The 18,312-nt window shown below is 42.3% G+C and overlaps 1 protein-coding gene across 2 annotated transcripts; it reads left to right on the forward strand.

Moving 5' to 3' along the window:
• The first annotated feature begins 1,196 nt into the window (after nt 1–1,196).
• On the forward strand, nt 1,197–17,141 carry cyhr1 (cysteine/histidine-rich 1). Of its 2 annotated transcripts, none has more exons than XM_047384864.1 (7): nt 1,197–1,687; nt 1,912–2,248; nt 3,945–4,039; nt 5,742–5,885; nt 10,526–10,737; nt 10,836–11,014; nt 15,389–17,141. In XM_047384864.1, the coding sequence occupies exons 2-7, from the start codon at nt 1,961–1,963 to the stop codon at nt 15,599–15,601; spliced, it is 1,131 nt and encodes a 376-aa protein (XP_047240820.1). In that variant the 5' UTR covers nt 1,197–1,687; nt 1,912–1,960; the 3' UTR covers nt 15,602–17,141. The 2 variants fall into 2 exon arrangements, with proteins under 2 accessions (XP_047240820.1, XP_047240822.1); XM_047384866.1 differs by having other exon boundaries at nt 1,949–2,248.
• Nucleotides 17,142–18,312: the final 1,171 nt, after the last annotated feature.

Consider the following 18,312-nt stretch of genomic DNA (forward strand, 5'->3'; position numbering starts at 1 on the left):
TTAATGTGAACAATATCTCTTGTCCTAAATACTGAGTTTTCCTTTGTGACTTGTACTAGGAAAAATGTGACCAGATATTTGTTGTATTAGGTAAAAGCAAGATTATACTGAAATCAACTTGTAGACATATCAAAAACCACAAAACAATGCCATATTTTGTGCAATTATTGCAAAAACATTTGTCCAGTGACTTGTATTAATAAACATACTACCAAAAATTGTTTAATTTAATGTGAAAACTGTATTTTTCTGTACAAACCATAAATTGGACTGCTTTTTCAAAGACTGTGAAAGTTGATTATTTTATCTTCTAAAACGAATTTGTCTCCTGACCATTTTGCCCATTGGATTGAAAATTAAACTCATAATAATCATGAGATGTAGTGAAGCAGAGGTGGCAATAAAGACAAAACAAAAAAAAAATAAAACACACGTTTGGTCTGAGCTTCAGTGCAGGAGAGAAACTAACCAGTTAAATTCATTACAGTGAAATACTTAATCCTCTGGGGGGCAACCCTAAGTCTGCTGATTATCAGGTTTTGGTGACCTTTTAAGTACTGACCAAAGGTGTGCTCAGTGACCCAAGTCATCTGCTACAACAAGACATTTGGCTTTCAGTCTGTAGCATCAAGGCTCCTGTAGATGCTGGTGGAATATATTTACTTTTACATACTTCCCAATATAATGTTATAATCACAATGTGTGTCAGAAATCTAGGAATATAATACGATTATTATTTCACTGTAATACAGTTAGGCTGTATTTGTAAAGGGATAATACAAAGCACTTGGAATAGGTACATCTGCCAAATTACCCCATTAAATTAGCCTAAAGTCCAGATAAAATTTTACATAAAGATTTTAACCTAAATTTGTTCAAATGAAGCTTTTTTCAGTCATTATTTAGCAGTCAATCAAATAAGTAAGTTGGGTGGTGTAATTAAGACCCAAATGATTTTTACATTTTCAAAATCCTCATTCAGGTTGTTTGGAGTAAATTAAATTTGACCAAAACGAAGTAAAGGCGCCATGTAAATGAGTTTCAACAGTTATTGCAAACGAGCCAGTAAAATCACCGTGAAGTTTTCCATCCTCTGGGGAAGAAGCCCAACTTTGTCGCATATCAGGTTTTGGTCACCTTTAAAGTGCTGGTAAAGGATGCTTAGCGCGCATGCGCGTCTCAAACTCTTTAAATACCCCAAGTCATCTGCCACAACAAAACATTCCTCTGTCTGCCAATTTACCGACTACAGCGTAGAGGCCCCTGCAGATACAGGCGCTGTACATTTACTCTTAACTACTCGGCATGCATCCCAGGCTTACAATTTAGAACCTTCCCGAAATAGAATAAGTAGAACACGGTCAAGACAGGGAACGGGCAGGAGGGGGAAAAAACACAAAACCAAAACAAAACAAGATGGCTGTGTAGCCAGAGAGACAAGTCCTAACAGAACTCTCTCTCTCTTAAGCTGTAGTCACCGACGGGTTCTGTGCGTGGTCCAGTGGACAGACAGACCGAGAGCCAGCCGATACCGGAGCAGCAGGCAGGGACGCGGGGAGAGCAGCCGAACAGGGCCGCTGGCAGTTCACATCGTTACCTGCTGTCGTTGCGAATAACGGACAGCTGAGTGAGGCCGAGTTGTTTTTGTTCTGCCTGGGCTCTGGAAAAAAGGATTGCTAGCCTCGCTGTAAGTCATCTAAACTAGTCAAAATTTGATTTCCTTGGTAACTATTATAAAAATTGGCTCATGTTGTCGTTATTTCATAAGAATTGGCTTGTTAAAATCAACCTTCCTGTGTGTAGGGCTGTGTTAAGAGTGAGCTTGCTTCTGACGTGTTAGCCTAGCTCACGTTAGCCCGACAGGTTGTAAGCTAACCCGAGCTAACGTCCTAATTTTGTTTTCGGGCTCAGCCTGTTCGGGGCAGGTTCATAACAGGCATTTTTCCAGGCAGCCATCGCTATGTCTTCCCTGGAAGAAAGAGACGTGGGCGTTGCGGTCGCCCCTAGCTCCTCCTCGGCCGGCCTGGGGGTCGGGGCCGTGGGGGCAGCGGTGGAGGCTGTAGCCGGGGTCGCGGCCATGCAGGAGGATGTCGGTATACGGCGAGAGGGGCCCGAGCCTGACCCGGACGAGCCACCCAAAAAGAGGGTGAAAATACCCGAAGGAGAGTCAGGGAAGTTGGAGGAGAGACTGTACTCAGTGCTGTGCTGCACCGTGTGCCTAGACTTGCCCAAGGCGTCTGTGTATCAGGTAAAGGTGGTGTCAATCACAACCAAAGCCCTAATATTCCTTAGCTTACAGTCAAGCATCAGTAAATCAGCTGAAAAAGCACAATAGAAGCTCCCAACTGTGCCCCAAACCTAAGAGTCCACCTGTTGAATGTGTGGACCGGTTCCATTTATTTTAACTGATGCCTGATCTAACGGTCTGAAAAAATGTCCATACAGCAAATTTCAACCATGATTCAGAGAACAGACACACCAGCCCAAGTAGTCAACTGTGTTGGCTCCTGTTTGTAACATTGTAGGGAGGATTTTTCTCAGATAATTTTTAGGAAATATAACATCCCTACACCGCTTCTAATAACCTGGCCTCATTAACTTCTTTACTTCCTTTTAGCCCACTTTTGTCCTTAATAACCTCCAGCTTTGTATTTGAGGTCATGAGACCACATCTCAGACATTGTTCCGAGTTTAGACAACCTTACAACCATAAAAGCACAGTGCAGCACACTTATTCTGTATGTTTACATTGCAAATCAATCATTAACAATGTAAAACATCCATGTTTCCATATGAAATATTATGCACGGCTGCCTAATGATGTGGGCTTGCTAAACAATCCCACGGAAATGTGCATCATGACGGATCTTCACTTTTATTAAAGTGTAGTCTTTAACTGACAGGTGACCACAACTTTCTAAAAGTATGAATTGTTTTACTGTTAATACAGAGCATTCCAGCAAAACTTTAAATGATCAAAACAATCCTGACTGAAATATCACTGTGTCTCCATTTATTAATGTTGGAAAAACCTCCATAATTCCTTGCCTTTAAAATTATACATCATTATTACTGAACGTACATATGATAATACTGTTAATACAGTATATCTCAGCAAAGTTTCATAAATAAACTGGATTAAGAGAAATTTTTGCCCCTGTGCTGAGGGGGTTCTTTGAGAGTTTTGAATTCAACAAATAAAAATTGTGAATTACAAAATTATTCCCATTTATGCATCAAAGAATTTGTCACTAATTCTTATCTTTTGTTAAACTTCAAAAAAGTGCATCAAAGGACATCCTCATTGTTGATGCATTTCTAATCCGAAAATTGTGGAAGTTTTTATTTTTCATGCATTTATGGAATAGAAAAACAAAAAGTCAGATAGCTTTTTGTTTTCATGATTTCAAGGAAAATGGTCTGATTTAAGTCTGATTTCTGGCCAACTAATTGGTGCATCTCCTTATTAACAATTAAATAACAAATCCCCATTTTATTTCTTCATAAAATAATATACACATGCAGATGTATATGCATAACTACAGCTCTTGATCTATAAGTGTCTTGCACTTTTAGGCTTTAGGCTTGCATTTGTATTGAACAGTAAATTGCTACAAGTATGTGACTTTCATTTTACTAGTAAAGTAAGATATTTCAGCAACATTATCAGAAATACCCTGCATAAAAATAGGCTTGTATCTTCTTACCCAAACATGCCATACACATTCTTATCCAAATATGTTTTGGTCTGTATTTAGATGGGCCATACATGTAAAAGTACATTGTTTTGATATTGTATCTTTCCCAAAAGATATTTTAACTAACTGTAACAAACTGTTTGAAACTTTATTCCCTTAATTTATGTTGTTTTTTGGCAACCACTCTGTACACCATGCAGAGCCTTTAAACGCTCTTCATTAACCCCTTCTGTCTTGTTGCTAAAGTGTACCAATGGACACCTGATGTGTGCTGGCTGTTTTATTCACCTTTTGGCTGATTCTCGTCTCAAGGAGGAGCAGGCCACTTGTCCAAACTGCAGGTAAACCAGCTTCACTGTGGACACAATAAGCCTCAGAGAAACGCAGGGTGAAAAATGTCACTGAGCTAAGTTAGCCTTCACCTTCCTGTAGATTTATTTTATATCCCATCATATGGACAAATTCATTAAATACATTAAATCCCTTCTCATTCGCAGTCCAGTTTTTCATTTCTGTTCGGTAGGAAGTTCTCCATCCAAAGAAACCCAGCCAGACCTTATTAAGCAGAAATATGGGCTTTTATGTGGGTCATAGCAGAAAGAGCAGTTTTAGTAAAAAATATACCTAAATACACATAAATAAAAATAAAGATTACATAGTGATGCTACGTATTTAGTTACTTCCTATACTTTCCCAAATAGCTTTCAAATTTTACTGAAGGATTCCTCCTGACCTTTGTTTTTCTGTGACTGAATCCGTTGGTGGTCACTTGACCCTTTTGCCCTTTTTATAGTTTTGGTCGTTTCATAGTTTTTCGGGTCCAAGAAGGAGCAGTCCAGCAGTCCGTCACTTTTGTGCACATTTCATACTTGCCTCAACAGCCAATGATTTAAAGAAATCTTTGTATAATCTGCTCATGGTTTACTGTAAGGAAATGCAGATATACAGCTCTTGTGAAAAATGTCTACTTCGCAGGGATTTTTGTTTAGAAGCAGGTTTTAATCTCATGCTGCATAAGAGTCAGCTGGCCCTGAATAAGATTATAACTACATTTAATAATGCAGACACTTCAGGAAAAAATCTTATCCCATAAAATCATAGATAACATTTATGTGATTATTTTTCTCCTTAAATCATCAAAACACATAAGTACCAAGAGGAAAAACTGGTTATTATTATGATTACATGAGTGGTAGATTGGGACAAAATCCTAACAATTGGGTAGGAATTCTTGAAGGGGTGAATCGACCCAGAGCCTTTGCTGGCTAGTATTAAAACAAGAAATATTTCTTAATATTTCTTAACAATGTATGGCTCAACTAAGCGGTTGAAGCAGTTAATATTAAGATACCATGGGTGCCCACTTAAAGGTGGAGACACAGGAAGTTGATTATCAATTTGAGCCCATTTGGAAAAATACTTTGAGTGCAGATAATTGGGATAATTGTCTTAACTGAGACCTGCGGCAAAGCAAAGAAACTGAATAAGATTAGTTAAACATGGTGAAGGTAGGAAGGCGTTGTTGAGCTTGTCTTGAAGATTCAGTTTGGGATGGTTAAAGAAGGAATAAAGTATTTTTTTAAATTGCCAAGTTAATGTACTGACCTTCACTTCACAGAAAAGTTGTGGGAACATCCATTAATATAGCAGCTCAAATAAAGACTCGCAGTTCAATTCAATCGGGGGTCACCAGTTAATGTGCAGATTTAAACATACATCTGGATAATTTTCCTAAGTTTTCTTGAGTTTTTTAATAGCCAGAAACCGTTTTAGGGATTTCTTGTTTCTTAATCATTCACAACACATTTTCTTTCACAATACAATATACATTTATTACTAACGTGTGCACACAAGTGAAAATAAGTTGATTGTGTATGCTGTATGTGTTGAAGTTAGAATCTGCCTCAGCAGATCTTTTCTCATTCCCAGTGCGGTACTTCCTCTGCAGCGTTCACCAACCTGTATTACCATACTGCCGATTCCACAAGTATCATTTATGCCTCTGCACTGACGTATGAATCATTGTTTTCTGTGTCCATGTAGGTGTGAGATAAGCAAGAATCTGTGCTGTAGGAATCTCGCAGTGGAGAAGGCTGTCAGCGAGCTGCCGACAGAATGTACCTTCTGCCTAAAGCAGTTCCCCCGCTCCAGCCTAGAGAGGCACCAGAAGGAGGAGTGCCAAGACAGGTTTACAACTCCATGCACTCAGATATTAAAAATAAATTAAACTCAGGACCATGTTTAAATTATTTTTTCTACAAATGATTTCCTAATTTATGAGTAGCCAGAAACCTTTAATGACAGTGCTGTTGAACTTCTAGAGGACAATTAGGCTGCTAGTATAGTGAGGTGTTGAGAAATAGCAATGATCCCACTTTGAATATGGTCATTAAAACTATGCTATTAATTTGTTCTTTGCAAGGAGAAGTTGAAGCTGTGTAGCTCTTATTATTTATGATAAATATGCTTATTGTTTGACTCCTCTTTTGCTGCCATTCCTTCTTTGTAGGGTCACTTTTCTCAGTAGCGTCATCTACAGTTTAAGAGAGCGACTGCTGTGAGTGTAGTGCATTTCTTCTTTCTTCTTCTGCCCGTGTCAACATCTTAAATCACTCACAGCGTTGCCTAAATAAATAATAGTGCAAGCCTAAATAAAATGACCTTATTCTTTGTATTGATAGAACCTTTGTACATGACATAAGCCACATTTATCAAACAATACAAACAATCACGATATCTGGTCGAGAGAACACCTTAACGTGGTGGAGGTGTTTGAGTGCTCGAATGATCCTAGAGGCTATGTTGTCTGGGGCTTAAATGCCCCTGGTAGGGTCTCCCATGGCAAACAGGCTCTAGGTGACGGGTCAGACAAAGAGCGGTTCGAGAATCCCTCATGACGACTACAGAATCAAGGCACGTGACGTCGCCCGGTACGGCGGAGCCGGGGTCCCACCCTGGAGCCAGGCCTGGGGTTGGGACTCGTCGGAGAGCGCCTGGTGGCTGGGTTGCTCCTCGCAGGACCCAGCCGGGCCAAGCCCGATCGAGAGACGCGGGACCATCCCCCAGTGGGCCCACCACATGACGGGGGAACCGTGAGGGACCGGTGCAAAGAGGATTGGGCGGCAGACGAAGGTGGAGACCTCGGCGGCCCGATCCCCGGATGCTTAGGCTGGCTCTAGGGACGTGGAATGTCACCTCGCTGGGGGGGAAGGAGCCTGAGCTTGTGCGGGAGGTTGAGAGATATCGACTATAAATAGTCGGGCTCGCCTCCACGCACAGCGTGGGCTCTGGAACCCATCTCCTTGAGAGGGGCTGGGCTCTATTCTACTCTGGAGTGGCCCACAGGGAGAGGCGGCGGGCTGGGGTGGGTTTGCTCGTCGCCCCCAAGCTCAGCCGTCTAGTGTTGGGGTTTACCCCAGTGGATGAGAGGGTCGCATCTCTGCGCCTTCGGGTTGGGGAGAGGTCTCTGACAGTCGTCTCTGCCTATGGGCCGAGTGGTAGTGCAGAGTACCCGGCCTTCTTGGCGTCCCTGTTGGGGTGCTGGATAGTGCCCCTCCCGGGGACTCCATTATTCTGCTGGGGGACTTCAACGCCCACGTGGGAAACGACAGTGACACCTGGAGAGGCGTGATCAGGAGGAATGGCCTCCCTGATCTGAATCCAAGCGGTGTTTTGTTATTGGACTTCTGTGCTAGTCACGGATTGTCCATAACGAACACCATGTTCAAACATAAGGGTGTCCATCAGTGCACTTGGCACCAGGACACCCTAGTCAGGAGGTCAATGATCAACTTTGTTGTCGTATCATCAGACCTTCGGCCGCATGTTTTGGACACTCGGGTGAAGAGAGGGGCTGAGCTGTCCACTGATCATCACCTGGTGGTGAGTTGGATCCGCTAGAGGAGGAGAAAGCCGGACAGACTTGGCAGGCCCAAGCACATAGTGAGGGTCTGCTGTGAACGTCTGGTGGACCCCTTGGCCAGGGATGTATTTAACTCCCACCTCCGGGAGAGCTTTGACCAGATCCCGGGGGATGTTGGAGACATAGAGTGTGAGTGGACCACGTTCTCCGCATCTATTGTCGATGCTGCTGCCCGTAGCTGCGGCCGTAAGGTCTGCGGTGCCTGTCGCAGCAGCAATCCCCAAACCCGGTGTTGGACACCGGCAGTAAGGGATGCTGTCAAGCTGAAGGAGTCCTATCGGCTGTGGTTGGCTTGTGGGACTCCTGAGGCGGCAGACGGGTACCGTGAGGCCAAGCGTGCTGCGGCCCGGGCGGTGGCAGAGGCAAAAACTCGGACCTGGGAGGAGTTCGGTGAGGCCATGGAGAAGGACTACCGGTTGGCCCCGAAGCGATTCTGGCAAACCGTCCGGCGCCTCAGGAGGGGGAAGTAGTGCTTCGCCAACACTGTTTATAGTGGGGGGTGGGAAGCGAAGCTCTCGATTTACTGGTCGGTCTACGTTCCTACCCTCACCTATGGCCATGAACTTTGGGTCATGACCGAAAGAACGAGATCCCGGATACAAGTGGCTGAAATGAGCTTCCTCCGTAGGGTGGCCGGGCACTCCCTTGGAGATAGGGTGAGGAGCTCGGCCATCTGGGAGGGGCTCGGCGTAGAGCCACTGCTCCTCCACATCGAGAGGAGCCAGTTGAGGTGGCTCTGACATCTATACCGGATGCCTCTTGGACGCCTTCCTCGGGAGGTGTTCCAGGCACGTCCCACTGGGAGGAGGCCCAGGGGACGGCCCAGGACACGCTGGGGGGACTATATCTCTCGGCTGGCCTGGGAACGCCTTGGGCTCCCCCCGGAGGAGCTGGAGGAGGTGTCTGGAGAGAGGGACGTCTGGGCATCTCTGCTGAGTCTGCTGCCCCGCGACCTGTTCCTGGATAAAGCGGAAGACGCAAGACGTAACTCTTATTCTGTGTCTGTGCTACCACAGAGTCCTTTCTCTCACTCTCCACTGTTTGTATGGTTCTGCTGCCTTTGTCTCACGTATACAGAGGAACACGCTCAGTAGCTTGCTGTTCATAATGCTGTTTCTTCTAATGGCGCACCAAACAAGCAGCGGTTGTAAATGCACACTGTTCTCTGGGCGATTTGATCCACTTTTAAAAAATGCAACCAAAACGTGAATCAGATGTAAACGAAGGTCTGAACTCTTTCCAAATTCCCTGGCTGATTGAACTGGGTCCTCTTGACTATTCTGGTGGGAGACGCCCTCTAGGTGTTTTTCTCTGTTGTTTGGTGACCACCTGGATATATAGCTAATCGACTTTTGTAATAATTTTGGTAGACCACCTAGTCTTGGAAAGGTTCACCGCTGTTTTGTTGTTCTCTCCATTTGATGGTAATGTTTCTGTGGTTCGCTAGAGTCCTTAAGCCTTAAAAAGGACTTTGTCACTCTTTCCATACAACTAGATGTCAGGGACTTATTTCTGTTGTTGAATTTCTTTAGGTTAAGGCATGATGTGCTGCTTTTTTCACCCTTTAGTCCTACTTCATGTTGTGGGACAGGTTTTATTTGATAGAATGCTTGATTATACAGACCTGAGAGTAATCAGGGTGGGGTATGGCTAGTGAATGTTTGACCAAAAATGGTCTGTTAATTTAGGAATGGGGGAATTATAGTTTTGCATAGGGATAGGTTGGGTTTTTTTCCCTCAATGAATGAAATTATAATGGAAAAACAGCATTTTGTGTTTACTCATGTTATCTTTGTCTGATAAAGCCTTAGTTTGAGGATCTGAAACATTTAGGTGTCACAAAAAAGCAAAAATGCAAGCAATTTTTAGCAATACTGTTTCATAGTGTTGAATGTTGACAGGCCTTTGCCTTCATGGTTTTATGATGCAGTGGCAATAAAAATGTATGATTTTTGTACTGCAACTTTGATGTAAAAATGAAGACTGAATTATATTTAAGAAACCCCTAAAATGTCTTGCATTACATGCAGTAATAAGACAATGTGCATAGCCAATCGAGACAGTTGTATATACTGTACACTGCAGGATAATTTGAAGAGGGCTTAACGGCATCGCAAGATAGTTACGGCACAGTTCACAAAACTAAAATACGACTATTGTTAACAGCCACCGAAACACAGTGTCTCTGAGCTAAAATTGTGACACTCCAAGGAGATGAACTGCTAAAGTGATTACAGAGCATGCATTAGTCACAGGTGATTCTCGGGCTCGTCTGAAATCCTGTGAGGTTGTTTCCATGGCATTAGATGACCCTGCTTCGACGAGAGGAGCGTCTGTGAGCGTTGTTATGACAGCAGCCGCAGCAGACTCCAGGTGGCTGGCCTCCTGTCAGGACACGGTGACGACGATGATGTTATCATTCCCAGAAATACAGTCATCAGTTCTTTGGACTCCCTACTCCATATTTAATTTGCTGTAATTATAACCGCAGATTGCAGGTATTTTTCCCCTGACTGGTTGAACTGTGTAGGACAAAAGTTTTCAGTGAAAGGGGAGAATTATGAAAGAACGACTTTAATTAGCTTTGCCTCACTGCAGTGACTAAGTAGTACCTTTCCAATTATTAATACTTCATTTTAACTTTAGAGAGAAACACTTATTTATTAAATTTCACCTTTAGCCGTGGCGTAATTGATATGAATCTATAACTTTTTCCCTTTGAGATTGTGGACTACTGCCTTCATTTGTTGCAGTTCACTTCCTGGGTTAATTAGTACGTTTCATATCATTAACTTCCAGTCGGTGCAAGCATCCCATAGTCATTACACAGAAAAGGATCTGATTTATATGAAGCATCTGTGTGTTTCTTTCCTCCATTAACTGCATCTACATGTCGTGTTTCCAGGGTGACACAGTGTAAGTACAAGAGAATCGGCTGCCCCTGGCAAGGCCCATTTCACGAGCTGCCGGCGCACGAGAGCGAATGCTCTCACCCAACCAAGACTGGTACAGAGCTGATGGGAATACTGGGAGAGATGGACCAGAGCCACCGCAGAGACATGCTGCTCTACAACAGTATCTTTAGCCTGCTGTGCTACGAGAAGATCGGGTTTACAGGTACAAAATGTGGAAAGAGTTTATAAATTTGGATGTGGTCACATTTCCACCCTCCTTACAATTCTCTACCTCGTTCAAATTCGTCTCCGTTCTTTCAGAGGTGCAGTTCAGACCGTACCGTACCGATGACTTCATCACTCGTCTGTACTACGAAACTCCACGTTTCACTGTTCTCAACCAGACATGGGTGCTGAAGGCCCGAGTCAACGACTCCGAACGCAATCCCAATCTCTCCTGCAAGCGTACGCTTTCCTTCCAGCTCATCCTCAAGAGCAAGGTACAGACACTTCTTCGTGTCTGTTTTTACAGGGCTCCACGTTGCTTTACTGCCAAGGTTTGAATTTTAGTTGCAATTATGTCAAATTATTTTAGTCAGAAGGAAACTTAACTATTGTGCTCAAAAATGAGTTCACTTGTCAATTATGGAAATCCGCAAATTTTCCCTTGATTGCCTCTGACAACTAACCAGCATGTTAAATACTGAAATCTCTCTCAATTCAATACAGAAAACTTGCATCAAACATGTTCTTTGGTGGCTGGTGGTGTAGGGGTTTAGCGCGCGACCACATATAGAGGTCCTTCTCAAAATATTAGCATATTGTGATAAAGTTCATTATTTTCTATAATGTCATGATGAAAATTTAACATTCATATATTTTAGATTCATTGCACACTAACTGAAATATTTCAGGTCTTTTATTGTCTTAATACGGATGATTTTGGCATACAGCTCATGAAAACCCAAAATTCCTATCTCACAAAATTAGCATATTTCATCCGACCAATAAAAGAAAAGTGTTTTTAATACAAAAAACGTCAACCTTCAAATAATCATGTACAGTTATGCACTCAATACTTGGTTGGGAATCCTTTGGCAGAAATGACTGCTTCAATGCGGCGTGGCATGGAGGCAATCAGCCTGTGGCACTGCTGAGGTCTTATGGAGGCCCAGGATGCTTCGATAGCGGCCTTTAGCTCATCCAGAGTGTTGGGTCTTGAGTCTCTCAACGTTCTCTTCACAATATCCCACAGATTCTCTATGGGGTTCAGGTCAGGAGAGTTGGCAGGCCAATTGAGCACAGTGATACCATGGTCAGTAAACCATTTACCAGTGGTTTTGGCACTGTGAGCAGGTGCCAGGTCGTGCTGAAAAATGAAATCTTCATCTCCATAAAGCTTTTCAGCAGATGGAAGCATGAAGTGCTCCAAAATCTGATAGCTAGCTGCATTGACCCTGCCCTTGATAAAACACAGTGGACCAACACCAGCAGCTGACACGGCACCCCAGACCATCACTGACTGTGGGTACTTGACACTGGACTTCTGGCATTTTGACATTTCCTTCTCCACAATCTTCCTCAGGGTCCGGTCACCTCTTCTCGTTGTGCAGAGTTTTCTGCCACACTTTTTCCTTCCCACAGACTTCCCACTGAGGTGCCTTGATACAGCACTCTGGGAACAGCCTATTCATTCAGAAATTTCTTTCTGTGTCTTACCCTCTTGCTTGAGGGTGTCAATAGTGGCCTTCTGGACAGCAGTCAGGTCGGCAGTCTTACCCATGATTGGGGTTTTGAGTGATGAACCAGGCTGGAAGTTTTAAAGGCCTCAGGAATCTTTTGCAGGTGTTTAAAGTTAACTCGTTGATTCAGATGATTAGGTTCATAGCTCGTTTAGAGACCCTTTTAATGATATGCTAATTTTGTGAGATAGGAATTTTGGGTTTTCATGAGCTGTATGCCAAAATCATCCATATTAAGACAATAAAAGACCTGAAATATTTCAGTTAGTGTGCAATGAATCTAAAATATATGAATGTTAAAGTTTCATCATGACATTATGGAAAATAATGAACTTTATCACAATATGCTAATATTTTGAGAAGGACCTGTAGAGGCTATAGTCCTAGGTTCGAGAACCGGACCCGGTGGCCTTTGCCGAATGTCTCCCCCTCTCTTTGCCCCTCCTTCCTGTCTACCTACTATCAAAAATAAAGGCCTCTAGTGCTGAAACAATTCTTCAAAAAACGTTTACTTTGTACTTTGTTTAGAGTTCATGAGTTCATTTAAAAGTTGTAGTTAAATGCTTTGATGCATAATTTCTTATAATTCCTCCAGTTTCTGAGTCCTTAAAAAGACAATCTGGATCAGCCACAGTGGGGCTGGGCAGCCAGTAAGTGTCTTAAGTATATTTTTTGGCCTTTAAATTGAACTCTAATAAGGGTTTCTACATGTTCCGGAAACGTCCTGGAAATTATTCCCCAGTATCACGTTTCACTGTTGTCTTTCTTTTGTTTGTGTCTCAGCTACCTTCCTGTTCTTCCATCTACTTCTTTCTTTCTTTCTTACATTTTTTCATTGTTTTTCTTTCTCTTTGTGTTTTCTGTCTATGTTTCTTTCTGTCATCATTGAAATATACTCCATAAATTCTTGGTAAACTTCTGAATTTTATATTTTCAACTGAAAGCTTTGGAAAGTTTAGTCTGGGAAAAGTCTTAGTTTTTAAAAAGAAAAGGTAGGAACTCTAAGAGCTGCACAATATATTGAATTCAAGTCAACATCCCAATATCAACATGTGCAATATGCCAGTTGCCAAACGCTGCTTGGTTGCAACATGTGAGCTATTTATATTTCAAGTGCCATGCATTCAGTTTCTGCATGCCAATAATGCATTTGGTCACCTGGGTGGACGTTCCCTCCTCTTGATGCCCACATTTGATAGAGATGTTAGTGACCATGATACTTGAGGCCATGGAGAGACAATGAAGAAGAGGAGATGAGTTAAAATAAGCATGTGGTTAATTGCAGCAGATGTGGTGTTTCAACAATAATATTACAACTGCATGTTTTCCTCATAATGAGCAGCACTGTCCTGCTTTATGATGGTGGAAGAAAAACAATATTTCAATGTCCTACAACTAGGACAAGAGAAATCTGTGTGATGGAACATATTTTAATGCGCTGTAGTAGTTGGCAGCCGGTTCGATACAAGATGGGATTTTATACACGATGAAACAGGAGGAAAAAGAGGTTTGGGGTAGAAAACCATAAACAACAGACTGGAAGGGTGAGTCAGTTTATTCATCTAATTTAAGAAGTGGTGGAACCTCCCTGGAGATCATGCTCACTTGTTTCACAATCCTCGCCGTGTAGGCCACCTGAGACCAGGAGACAAGTAGCAGCTCGCTCGCTGCCTTTTCCAGCAGGGAACCATGGACCGATATGTTCTCATTGCTGTCTAATGTGGTGTGTCCCTGCAGCCGCCTTTCTCCTTCATTAGACACTGAGAAATGTCTTCAGGTTCTCCGTGAGCCTTGAAAGGGCTTCACTCCTGAGGGAGGGAATAATAATGATGCTTCCCGATTCAGAGGAACACTTCATGGTTTGGTGATCAAAGAAAAGGTCTAGAAAGTAAAAACTCATTCTTTTTCAAATTACCCGTGGCTTTCCTAAGAAACCAGTTCTTTAGATCGCGTTCTTATGAGTTTTGGAGTGTTATTTTCCCATTGCCATTTTTCTAAATTGAAAAACAGAGTAATTGAAACTCGTATTTAATCACAAAGCCCCATGACTGCAGAACACTAATCATTTACAGTTTGTGGCTGCATAATTAAGCTGGACATCCTGAGTTTAAACAGCTGACCCAACCCACAGATATTGGCTAGATGAGATTACCAGCAGTTGATGCGCAGGAGCAAGTAAACAGTGCAGCTCATCAGTGTGGATGACAGAAGATTTCAGTTTGCTCATGTTAATTGGGTGCCGCAGGATTAGTTTTATTCTTTAATTCACTAATTAGTAAGCAGGTGATTGTGTTGTCTATAAGATATCAGAATGTTGTCATGAAACTGGTCAATTTCTAAAAGGTCTGTAAGGTTTGATGGTGAAGTCAAAACCTTTTGTCCTTAGAGTGGCCGGGGCGGCAAAAATACACACCAGGGAGAAAAGTTACAAGTTTAAAAGTTGCAGAGCTTATACTTTTTATTTTTATTTTTTAGACATTGTTGACAGACAGACATGGATTCCCCGTCCTCAGCCACTCTATTAACTACATTAAATCTGTAGAATACATAAAAATGATTTACATTTAACTTGAACATCTCAAGTAAAAAAAAAAAACAAGCAATAAACTAAACCTTAACACAGGGCTGGATCCCTCAGAGCACCAAAGGGGGGAAAAAAAATGCCATTTAGAACTGAATGATGTTAATTTTTCTGTTTTTAATAAGTTTCTAAGTGTAGCAAACTAGTACCTTATTCTTATGAAAAAAACGATACATCTGTAGTCTCATCCCTGCTGATAAAAGTTCCCAAATTTATCATCAATGGAATATAACTGTAAGCAATGTCAACAGCGCAAAGAGATACTCGGACTGCAGTAAATCTAAGCTAATGATGTGACTACCATGCATTCAGGCTCTCTATGCCAGTACTATATTTGCTGGTGTTTAATACAACAGAAAATATTTTAGGAGGGCATTAAGATGTTTTGGTGAGCTCATTACCGCTATAAACTCGAAGTTGTTTCACTACCAAAACAGTAGATGTACTCAGATGCAATGTTTCCAGTAAAAGCTTGAGATGAGAAGGAATTTAATTGGATACATTTTTGGGTATCAAAGTGAAGGGGGCTGATTAAGTGTCTGTGCACACAGGTGAACTCTGCCCTGGAGTGCTCCTTCCTGCTCCTGAAGGGGCCATACGACGACGTGCGGATCAAGCCGGTCATCTACCACCACTCCTTCAGCAACGACACAAACGAGACCGACTACGTCCCTCTGCCCATCTCCGACTCGGTGGAGTGCAACAAACTGCTGGCTGCCAAAAACATCAACCTGCGCCTGTTCATCTTCCAAGTCCAAAAATAAAGACCTCTAGAGGAGGAGGAGGGGGTGGAACGATGGAACAGATGAAGGAGAAGAAGCGCGTTGATTGAAGGCCAGCGTCACAGAGAGGACGTGATGATTAAAGAGAGACACCACTGAACCATTGATACCTCTTAACACATATAAAACACACACACACACACACACACGTTAATCAGAAAATACACAATAATGCTGTTTTTACAAGATAGTGAGCTGGTTTTCTCAAGAAAGCTGTGAGTTGCTGTGAAGATGAGACGGGTGGGATGAAACCTGGGGAAGTGATGGACAGAGTGGGTGGTTGGTGTGTGCCTGTGGCTTGTGACTGACTTTTCACTTCAGAAACCCACAGCTGAAGGTCGCACACGTGTGTGTGGATGTGTGTGTGTGTGTGTGTGTGTTGGGTGCATTGTTGAATGTTTGAGAACAAAAAAAAACCAAGATGAAGTGACGGTCCACAGTGTGCAGCCACAGCTCTGCTGGCACGTTGAAACGTCCCAAAGACAGGTGATAATGTGAAAATAGAGTGACTTGACTCTACTCAGCTGTTATTTGGAGGTGTGAATGGGGGTGGAAGGAGGCATATGTGTGTTTTTTCTCCCTGCGTCCCTCTGCACACCAGCTTTTTTTCCCCTCAACACCTTCCCTATCATTTTTACGTCCGATAAACGGCTGGAGCGCTCCACCGCCACAAACCTTTTTTCTTCCATCCCTCAAGAGGAGAGACGACCGGGCAGCATTTTAGTTCTTCGATTCTTATTCATCCTGCAGTGGTTATATTTAACCCCCAACACTAAGCCTCTTTAGTTCTCTTAACCCTGAATATTTAAGTACGTGTGATTTTATTTCTGATTGAATGTTGGGTTTGTGAATGATTGTGTGTGTTAACAGATCATAGATGTGACGTCGTCGTGAATACGTCCCCCAGGACGGTGCTAGCGAGGCTGGACCACAAACAAGGCATTCAGGGGCTTCAATGTGTCAGTTGCTTTCTGGTAACTAAATGGGCCTGTGTGTTTATATTTATTTCAGCTGTTTCACATGAAGCATTTTACTGTTTAAAATGTTTTCTTAGCAATTACTTAAAAAAACAAAACTGTTTATGAATTTGTTTTTAACACCTTTGAGGGAATCAAAGCTAGTTGAAATGATCCTTAACTAACAAATTTGATCAAAAATTATTAATTTTTTGCGATTTCTTTTTTTCCTCTTAAATTTAATTTGGTTTTACCACAAAGTAATTGAACCACAGAAGAACTGGGGATGTAGAGAAGACAGTTTGGATGATTCAGTGTGTATGTGTGGGGTGGTTACTGAGGCGTTTGGCCTGACTACAGAGACATATTAGTGCTAGACATACTTGAAGGAAAACAAGATGATGTTACTCATGTAGATTCTACTGTAAAGGCAGATAGATCCCTCTCCTCCTGACCTCTGCTTCCTGTATCTCTGTGTTTTTTGATGCTTCGTCTCTATGCCGGTGGACTCACCCATCTCACTTTGGCTGTACATGTGCCTTTTATTAAAGATGATGGAACCTGCACTGCCGCCTCTGCACGTGTGTGTGGGTGTGTGTGTGAAAGAGCTCGTGTCAAATGTTGGACAAAAATAGGCTCAGCTTTGCAAAAACCCATCGGCCTGCATAAATTATGCATTCTGTCCCGCAGTTATGAAATCTAAATTTAATTTGAAGGGCTCGTATGGGTGATGGATATGTTTCATTGGGTTTGAAGGGAAGAATATGAATCAAGCGGAGTACAAAATGAATTACCCGGCGTTTGAAACAACAGCACATTGGTCGCTATTGCTCGGATGACGGCATGAGCGGGTATATTGCGGCAGAGCAAAATGAAGATTGCCTGAAGACTTAAAAGCGACTGTTTTTGCGTAATTACAGTCCTGCGTGTCTGTAAGGAAGCTAATTGAATTTTGGAAGAGCTTAGCTGGATTCTGATCTGCTCGAATGGATGTTTAGCAGGGAAAGAAACGCCAGTGTAAATAGAGTTAGTGATGGTTGAATTTCATTTGGCTGCTTCAGCTTCAGGAGCTGCGTTGTGCCTGCTGGCTCATTTTCACTCTGTCATGACTTAGTAGGGAAACTTGAATACAGCGGAGTTGTCACTAATGTTATTAGGTGCACCTGTGCCTTCTCGGTGAAGAGGAAAATTATTGACATGAAATGGAGATGGTGTTTGGTAAAAGTTTTTGACGTTTGGTTTTTTTCTTGAAGCCCTCTGCATTTTTCCAACCTTTTTTCCAAAACTAAAGTTCCTATCCTTGAAATTAGAAGCATTACAGAAACGTTTTTGCATAATTCTCACTTATTTTATGATCTTTATTATAAGGCATGGTCCAGGTGCTTGGATCAAGGTTTTGAGAGGTTTTTAAAAGTTGTGGTTGCAAGGCTGCAAAATTTGTCAACATGAAAATCCCTACTTCAACCAGATGCTGTTTAGAGTCTGCAATATATCAGGAAAATATTTTATAGCGATGCTTTTGATGATAATTATGACATGGAAATTGATTTAAACTTTAACCTGGCCAAATCTTTTACTGATTTACAAAGCATTATTGCCTGACACTGGAACTATAAGATCAAATATTGCATCCAAGCAGTCTTTTGCGATTGTGTTTACATTATGATATTCTGATGAAAGTTGCAGTTATATTGTGCAGCTCTAGCTTAAATGTGACAATAACCAGAGTTTTCTGCA

Source organism: Girardinichthys multiradiatus, chromosome 13 (genome assembly GCF_021462225.1).
Source record: "Girardinichthys multiradiatus isolate DD_20200921_A chromosome 13, DD_fGirMul_XY1, whole genome shotgun sequence".
In the NCBI taxonomy this organism is placed as follows: Eukaryota; Metazoa; Chordata; class Actinopteri; order Cyprinodontiformes; family Goodeidae; genus Girardinichthys; species Girardinichthys multiradiatus.

Coding starts and splice junctions, on each gene's coding strand:
- cyhr1 (XM_047384864.1), top strand. CDS start 1,961: ATGTCTTCCCTGGAAGAAAGAGACGTGGGCGTTGCGGTCGCCCCTAGC. Junction 5,886..10,525: donor AAGGAGGAGTGCCAAGACAG/GTTTACAACTCC, acceptor TCGTGTTTCCAG/GGTGACACAGTGTAAGTACA. Junction 10,738..10,835: donor CGAGAAGATCGGGTTTACAG/GTACAAAATGTG, acceptor CCGTTCTTTCAG/AGGTGCAGTTCAGACCGTAC.